The sequence below is a fragment of the Coregonus lavaretus genome (genome assembly GCF_964263955.1).
Source record: "Coregonus lavaretus genome assembly, contig: HAP1_SCAFFOLD_4378, whole genome shotgun sequence".
NCBI classification, from domain to species: Eukaryota; Metazoa; Chordata; class Actinopteri; order Salmoniformes; family Salmonidae; genus Coregonus; species Coregonus lavaretus.
In genome coordinates this window covers 41,805-50,995 of record NW_028163389.1, presented here as the reverse complement: position 1 = coordinate 50,995, position 9,191 = coordinate 41,805, and the positions used below count along the sequence as shown (strand labels likewise).

The 9,191-nt window shown below is 47.7% G+C and overlaps 1 protein-coding gene across 1 annotated transcript; it reads left to right on the top strand.

The window, feature by feature from the left end:
- Nucleotides 1-4: 4 nt before the first annotated feature.
- On the top strand, nucleotides 5-7,212 carry LOC311118183 (carbohydrate sulfotransferase 12-like; the record flags this gene model as incomplete). The annotated part of the gene is made up of 4 exons (XM_084193038.1): nucleotides 5-136; nucleotides 2,837-3,016; nucleotides 4,888-5,196; nucleotides 5,569-7,212. Coding segments are annotated over 4 exons (858 nt in total), but the record flags the coding sequence as incomplete, so codon positions are not given.
- Nucleotides 7,213-9,191: the final 1,979 nt, after the last annotated feature.

The following is a 9,191-nucleotide window of genomic DNA, read 5'->3' as shown; positions in this document are numbered from 1 at the left end:
CCATGACCTCTGTCACCATGGTGATGACCTGGCTTTTCCGGGGAAGAACCGTTCGTTTGACGACATCCCCTACAGGGAGCTGGATCACCTGATTGTCGACGACCGCCACGGTATCATATACTGCTACGTCCCCAAGGTACACACACCCACCCAAACGGCCACGGGCACCAAACCCACCACTGGGGTGCTTGGCCAAAGAGCTCTATGTCCATGTCATCTGACCAGAGCACAGCTTCCAATCCAAGTGCTAATGCCGTTTAGCAATCTCCAGACGTTTACATTTGTTGGATGCCATAAAAATAGAGGTCTTTGGCCATGCACACCAGTGGTGTTTGAAAGAAAGATGCATATGCATAAAATAACCCCATACCTACTGTCAAAATGGTGCTGGATCTTTCATGTTTTTTATCGCACTGCTTTGCTTTATCTTGGCCAGGTCGCAGTTGTAAATGAGAACTTGTTCTCAACTGGCTTCTTACCTGGTTAAATAAAGGTGAAATAAAAAATAAATAAATAAAAATGTTATGGGGCTATTTTTCTTCCACTGGTCCTGGGGCCCTTGTTAAGGTCAACTGCATCATGAACTTTACTCAGCACCGGGACATTTTAGCCCTAAACCTGGTTGCCTCTGCCAGGAAGCTGAAACTTCTCCCAGCAAGACATTAACCCCAAGCACACATAATCCACAAAGACATGGTTCATTGACCAAAAAATCTACATTTTGCAATAGCCATCTCAGTCTCCGGATTTGAACCCCATTGAAAAGCTGTGGTTTGAATTGGGCAGTCCATAAGCCCATACGAAGGATATCAAGGATCTGGAAAGATTCTTTATGGAGGAATGAACATTTAAAAAAAAACTCAGTGCCATTATCCTAGCAAGGTGAGGTATTGAAAGGTATTGAAACAGGGATGCCAATCATTTTGACCCATATATTTTTGAGAGAAACAAAAACAAAGTCTATTTTTCTGAGCAATTGTATTAATATAAAATAATAGCATTTTCCCATTGTTTTGTCATACAATATAGCTCAGCTCTTTTTCCTCTGTTCATGTCACCTGACTTTATATTGATACAGTGGGGGGAAAAAAGTATTTAGTCAGCGACCAATTGTGCAAGTTCTCCCACTTAAAAAGATGAGAGAGGCCTGTAATTTTCATCATAGGTACACGTCAACTATGACAGACAAAATGAAGAAAAAAAATCCAGAAAATCACATTGTAGGATTTTTAATGAATTTATTTGCAAATTATGGTGGAAAATAAGTATTTGGTCACCTACAAACAAGCAAGATTTCTGGCTCTCACAGACCTGTAACTTCTTTAAGAGGCTCCTCTGTCCTCCACTCGTTACCTGTATTAATGGCACCTGTTTGAACTTGTTATCAGTATAAAAGACACCTGTCCACAACCTCAAACAGTCACACTCCAAACTCCACTATGGCCAAGACCAAAGAGCTGTCAAAGGACACCAGAAACAAAATTGTAGACCTGCACCAGGCTGGGAAGACTGAATCTGCAATAGGTAAGCAGCTTGGTTTGAAGAAATCAACTGTGGGAGCAATTATTAGGAAATGGAAGACATACAAGACCACTGATAATCTCCCTCGATCTGGGGCTCCACGCAAGATCTCACCCCATGGGGTCAAAATGATCACAAGAACGGTGAGCAAAAATCCCAGAACCACACGGGGGGACCTAGTGAATGACCTGCAGAGAGCTGGGACCAAAGTAACAAAGCCTACCATCAGTAACACAATACGCCGCCAGGGACTCAAATCCTGCAGTGCCAGACGTGTCCCCCTGCTTAAGCCAGTACATGTCCAGGCCCGTCTGAAGTTTGCTAGAGTGCATTTGGATGATCCAGAAGAGGATTGGGAGAATGTCATATGGTCAGATGAAACCAAAATATAACTTTTTGGTAAAAACTCAACTCGTCGTGTTTGGAGGACAAAGAATGCTGAGTTGCATCCAAAGAACACCATACCTACTGTGAAGCATGGGGGTGGAAACATCATGCTTTGGGGCTGTTTTTCTGCAAAGGGACCAGGACGACTGATCCGTGTAAAGGAAAGAATGAATGGGGCCATGTATCGTGAGATTTTGAGTGAAAACCTCCTTCCATCAGCAAGGGCATTGAAGATGAAACGTGGCTGGGTCTTTCAGCATGACAATGATCCCAAACACACCGCCCGGGCAACGAAGGAGTGGCTTCGTAAGAAGCATTTCAAGGTCCTGGAGTGGCCTAGCCAGTCTCCAGATCTCAACCCCATAGAAAATCTTTGGAGGGAGTTGAAAGTCCATGTTGCCCAGCGACAGCCCCAAAACATCACTGCTCTAGAGGAGATCTGCATGGAGGAATGGGCCAAAATACCAGCAACCGTGTGTGAAAACCTTGTGAAGACTTACAGAAAACGTTTGACCTGTGTCATTGCCAACAAAGGGTAAATAACAAAGTATTGAGAAACTTTTGTTATTGACCAAATACTTATTTTCCACCATAATTTGCAAATAAATGCATTAAATATCCTACAATGTGATTTTCTGGATTTTTTTCTTCTCATTTTGTCTGTCATAGTTGACGTGTACCTATGATGAAAATTACAGGCCACTCTCATCTTTTTAAGTGGGAGAACTTGCACAATTGGTGGCTGACTAAATACTTTTTTCCCCCACTGTATGTAGTGGTGTAATAATGTTATATGATGTACTGTTTTATATTTTGTTTTATATGTAATGTAAATGCTTTAATATGTTTGGACCCCAGGAAGAGTAGCTGCTGCCTTGGCAGGAACTAATGGGGATCCATAATAAATCAATCTATATTTTGACTGTAGGTGGCGTGTAGTAACTGGAAGAGGATCATGATCGTGCTCAGTGAGAGTCTGCTCCAGGAGGGAGTTCCATACAGGGACCCTCTGGCGGTTCCTCAGGAGATGGTCCACAACAGCAGCCTCCACTTCACCTTCAACAAGTTCTGGAAACGCTACGGGAAGTTCTCACGACACCTGATGAAGGTCAGTTCACCTCTTACCTCTTAACTCTAACCCTGATGTTGGTGAGTTCACAGCTGACACTAACCCTGATGATGTTCAGTTCACAGCTGACACTAACCCCGATGATGTTCAGTTCACAGCTGACACTAACCCCGATGATGTTCAGTTCACAGCTGACACTAACCCTGATGATGTTCAGTTCACAGCTGACACTAACCCTGATGATGTTCAGTTCACAGCTGACACTAACCCTGATGATTGTCAGTTCACAGCTCTTTACATTTGGTTGAATGTATTACATAAAGGTGAAAGTGATGTATACTGTGTATTGGGAAAGTATTCAGACCCCTTGACTTTAAGGGTTAGGGTTTAGCCTTATTCCCCATAATGACAAAGCAACAACTGGTTTTTAGACAATTGTGCACATTTATTAATAATATTTATTATAAAGTATTCAGACCCTTTACTCAGTACTTTGTTGAAGCACCTTTGGCAGCGATTACAGCCTCGAGTCTTCTTGGGGTATGACGCTACAAGCTTGGCACACCTGTATTTGGGGAGTTTGTCCTATTCTTCTCTGCAGATCCTCTCAAGCTCTGTCAGGTTGGATGGGGAGCGTCGCTGCACAGCTATTTTCAGGTCTCTCCAGAGATTTTCGATTGGGTTCAAGTCCGGGCTCTGGCTGGGCCACTCAAGGACATTCAGAGACTTGTCCCGAAGCCTCTCCTGCGTTGTCTTGGCTGTGTGCTTAGGGTCGTTGTCCTGTTGGAAGGTGAACATTCGCCCCAGTCTGAGGTCCTGAGCGCTCTGGAGCAGGTTTTCATCAAGGATCTCTCTGTATTTTGCTCCATTCATCTTTCCCTCGATCCTGACTAGTCTCCCAGTTCCTGCTGCTGGAAAACATCCCCACAGCACGATGCTGCCACCAACATGCTTCACCGTAGGGATGGTGCCAGGTTTCCTCCAGACGTGACACTTGGCTTTCAGGCCAAATAGTTTAATCTTGGTTTCATCAGACCAGAGAATCTTGTTTCTCATGGTCTGAGAGTCTTTAGGTGCCTTTTGTTAAACTCCAAGAGGGCTGTCATTGGCCTTTTACTGAGGAGTGGCTTCCGTCTGGCCACTCTACCATAAAGGCCTGATTGGTGGAGTGCTGCAGAGATGGTTGTCCTTCTGGAAGGTTCTCCCATCTCCACAGAGGAACTCTGGAGCTCTGTCAGAGTGACCATCGGGTTCTTGGTCACCTCCCTGACCAAAGGCCCTTCTCCCCCAATTGCTCAGTTTGGCCGGGCGGCCAGCTCTAGGAAGAGTCTTGGTGGTTCCAAACTTCTTCCATTTAAGAATGATGGAGGCCACTGTGTTCTTGGGGACCTTCAATGCTGCAGAAATGTTTTGGTACCCTTCCCCAGATCTGTGCCTCGACACAATCCTGTCTCAGAGCTGTACGGACAATTCCTTCGACCTCATGGCTTGGTTTTTACTTTGACATGCACTGTCAACTGTGGGACCTTATATAGACAGGTGTGTGCCTTTCCAAATCATGTCCAATCAATTTAATTTACCACAGGTGGACTCCAATCAAGTTGTAGAAACATCTCAAGGATGATCAATGGAAACAGGATGTACCTGAGCTCAATTTTCGAGTCTCATAGCAAAGGGTCTGAATACTTATGTAAATAAGGTATTTCTGTTTTTTATGTTTTATACATTTGCAAAAAATAAATAAAAACCTGTTTTCACTTTGTCATTATGGGATGTTGTGTGTAGATTGATTAAGGATTAAAACATTAATAAGAATAAGGCTGTAACGAAACAAAATGTGGATACTTTCCGAATGCACTGGATATTTGTTTTGAAGGTGGTTTAATAAAGGTGGTTTGTTTGTTTTCAAGGTGAAGCTCCAGAAGTACACCAAGTTCCTGTTTGTCAGAGATCCGTTCGTCCGTCTCATCTCAGCGTATCGGAACAAGTTTGAGCAGCCCAACGAGGACTTCTACCAGCGATTCGCTCTGCTCATGCTCCGTCGCTATGGTAACCACTCTGAACCCCCCGTGGCGGTGGGCGATGCGTTTCCTGCGGGAATCCGCCCCTCCTTCTCAGAGTTCGTCCAATACCTACTGGACCCCCAAACGGAGAGCGACGCCCCCTTCAACGAGCACTGGAGACAGGTGTACCGGCTCTGCCACCCCTGTCAAATACAGGTAATACATCAAAATGCTATATTATTATCCAATGTCTAAGAATAAGTATTATAACCCTAACCCTAACCCAGAACATTAATAGACAAGAACAGCTCAAGGACAGAACTACATACATTTTTTAAATGGCACACGTAGCCTACATATCAATACATGCACACAAACTATCTAGGTCAAATAGGGGAGAGGCGTTGTGCCGTGAGGTGTTGCTTTATCGGGGTTTTTAAACCAGGTTTGATGTTAATTTGAGCAGTTTGAGATGGAAGGGATACTGTTAAAAAAGAAGAAGAAATACAATACAGACACATGCTTGTGCGTGCTAGTCAAGCTAGTCAATGTGTTAAGGTTAACTTTCTCTCCGTCTCTCCCCCCCAGTATGACTTTGTGGGCCAGCTGGAGACGGTTGAGGAGGATGCTGAACAGCTGCTGAGGGTTTTGAAGGTGGACAACGTGGTGGACTTCCCTTCCTCTCACAGGAACCACACGGCCAGCAGCTGGCAGGAGGACTGGTTCAGCAGGGTTCCCCTAGTGGCCAGGAGGGAACTCTACAGGCTGTACGAACCAGACTTCAGACTGTTTGGCTACTCCAGGCCAGACTCACTGCTAGACTGACTGACTCCAACTACACTCTTAGGGTTAGGGTTAGGACTGGTTCAGCAGGGTTCCCCTAGTGGCCAGGAGGGAACTCTACAGGCTGTATGAACCAGACTTCAGACTGTTTGGCTACTCCAGGCCAGACTCACTGCTAGACTGACTGACTCCAACTACACTCTTAGGGTTAGGGTTAGGACTGGTTCAGCAGGGTTCCCCTAGTGGCCAGGAGGGAACTCTACAGGCTGTATGAACCAGACTTCAGACTGTTTGGCTACTCCAGGCCAGACTCACTGCTAGACTGACTGACTCCAACTACACTCTTAGGGTTAGGGTTAGGACTGGTTCAGCAGGGTTCCCCTAGTGGCCAGGAGGGAACTCTACAGGCTGTATGAACCAGACTTCAGACTGTTTGGCTACTCCAGGCCAGACTCACTGCTAGACTGACTGACTCCAACTACACTCTTAGGGTTAGGGTTAGGACTGGTTCAGCAGGGTTCCCCTAGTGGCCAGGAGGGAACTCTACAGGCTGTATGAACCAGACTTCAGACTGTTTGGCTACTCCAGGCCAGACTCACTGCTAGACTGACTGACTCCAACTACACTCTTAGGGTTAGGGTTAGGACTGGTTCAGCAGGGTTCCCCTAGTGGCCAGGAGGGAACTCTACAGGCTGTACGAACCAGACTTCAGACTGTTTGGCTACTCCAGGCCAGACTCACTGCTAGACTGACTGACTCCAACTACACTCTTAGGGTTAGGGTTAGGACTGGTTCAGCAGGGTTCCCCTAGTGGCCAGGAGGGAACTCTACAGGCTGTACGAACCAGACTTCAGACTGTTTGGCTACTCCAGGCCAGACTCACTGCTAGACTGACTGACTCCAACTACACTCTTAGGGTTAGGGTTAGGACTGGTTCAGCAGGGTTCCCCTAGTGGCCAGGAGGGAACTCTACAGGCTGTATGAACCAGACTTCAGACTGTTTGGCTACTCCAGGCCAGACTCACTGCTAGACTGACTGACTCCAACTACACTCTTAGGGTTAGGGTTAGGACTGGTTCAGCAGGGTTCCCCTAGTGGCCAGGAGGGAACTCTACAGGCTGTATGAACCAGACTTCAGACTGTTTGGCTACTCCAGGCCAGACTCACTGCTAGACTGACTGACTCCAACTACACTCTTAGGGTTAGGGTTAGGACTGGTTCAGCAGGGTTCCCCTAGTGGCCAGGAGGGAACTCTACAGGCTGTATGAACCAGACTTCAGACTGTTTGGCTACTCCAGGCCAGACTCACTGCTAGACTGACTGACTCCAACTACACTCTTAGGGTTAGGGTTAGGACTGGTTCAGCAGGGTTCCCCTAGTGGCCAGGAGGGAACTCTACAGGCTGTATGAACCAGACTTCAGACTGTTTGGCTACTCCAGGCCAGACTCACTGCTAGACTAACTGACTCCAACTACACTCTTAGGGTTAGGGTTAGGACTGGTTCAGCAGGGTTCCCCTAGTGGCCAGGAGGGAACTCTACAGGCTGTACGAACCAGACTTCAGACTGTTTGGCTACTCCAGGCCAGACTCACTGCTAGACTAACTGACTCCAACTACACTCTTAGGGTTAGGGTTAGGACTGGTTCAGCAGGGTTCCCCTAGTGGCCAGGAGGGAACTCTACAGGCTGTACGAACCAGACTTCAGACTGTTTGGCTACTCCAGGCCAGACTCACTGCTAGACTGACTGACTCCAACTACACTCTTAGGGTTAGGGTTAGGACTGGTTCAGCAGGGTTCCCCTAGTGGCCAGGAGGGAACTCTACAGGCTGTATGAACCAGACTTCAGACTGTTTGGCTACTCCAGGCCAGACTCACTGCTAGACTGACTGACTCCAACTACACTCTTAGGGTTAGGGTTAGGACTGGTTCAGCAGGGTTCCCCTAGTGGCCAGGAGGGAACTCTACAGGCTGTACGAACCAGACTTCAGACTGTTTGGCTACTCCAGGCCAGACTCACTGCTAGACTGACTGACTCCAACTACACTCTTAGGGTTAGGGTTAGGACTGGTTCAGCAGGGTTCCCCTAGTGGCCAGGAGGGAACTCTACAGGCTGTATGAACCAGACTTCAGACTGTTTGGCTACTCCAGGCCAGACTCACTGCTAGACTGACTGACTCCAACTACACTCTTAGGGTTAGGGTTAGGACTGGTTCAGCAGGGTTCCCCTAGTGGCCAGGAGGGAACTCTACAGGCTGTATGAACCAGACTTCAGACTGTTTGGCTACTCCAGGCCAGACTCACTGCTAGACTGACTGACTCCAACTACACTCTTAGGGTTAGGGTTAGGACTGGTTCAGCAGGGTTCCCCTAGTGGCCAGGAGGGAACTCTACAGGCTGTACGAACCAGACTTCAGACTGTTTGGCTACTCCAGGCCAGACTCACTGCTAGACTGACTGACTCCAACTACACTCTTAGGGTTAGGGTTAGGACTGGTTCAGCAGGGTTCCCCTAGTGGCCAGGAGGGAACTCTACAGGCTGTATGAACCAGACTTCAGACTGTTTGGCTACTCCAGGCCAGACTCACTGCTAGACTGACTGACTCCAACTACACTCTTAGGGTTAGGGTTAGGACTGGTTCAGCAGGGTTCCCCTAGTGGCCAGGAGGGAACTCTACAGGCTGTATGAACCAGACTTCAGACTGTTTGGCTACTCCAGGCCAGACTCACTGCTAGACTGACTGACTCCAACTACACTCTTAGGGTTAGGGTTAGGACTGGTTCAGCAGGGTTCCCCTAGTGGCCAGGAGGGAACTCTACAGGCTGTATGAACCAGACTTCAGACTGTTTGGCTACTCCAGGCCAGACTCACTGCTAGACTGACTGACTCCAACTACACTCTTAGGGTTAGGGTTAGGACTGGTTCAGCAGGGTTCCCCTAGTGGCCAGGAGGGAACTCTACAGGCTGTACGAACCAGACTTCAGACTGTTTGGCTACTCCAGGCCAGACTCACTGCTAGACTGACTGACTCCAACTACACTCTTAGGGTTAGGGTTAGGACTGGTTCAGCAGGGTTCCCCTAGTGGCCAGGAGGGAACTCTACAGGCTGTACAAACCAGACTTCAGACTGTTTGGCTACTCCAGGCCAGACTCACTGCTAGACTGACTGACTCCAACTACACTCTTAGGGTTAGGGTTAGGACTGGTTCAGCAGGGTTCCCCTAGTGGCCAGGAGGGAACTCTACAGGCTGTATGAACCAGACTTCAGACTGTTTGGCTACTCCAGGCCAGACTCACTGCTAGACTGACTGACTCCAACTACACTCTTAGGGTTAGGGTTAGGACTGGTTCAGCAGGGTTCCCCTAGTGGCCAGGAGGGAACTCTACAGGCTGTATGAACCAGACTTCAGACTGTTTGGCTACTCCAG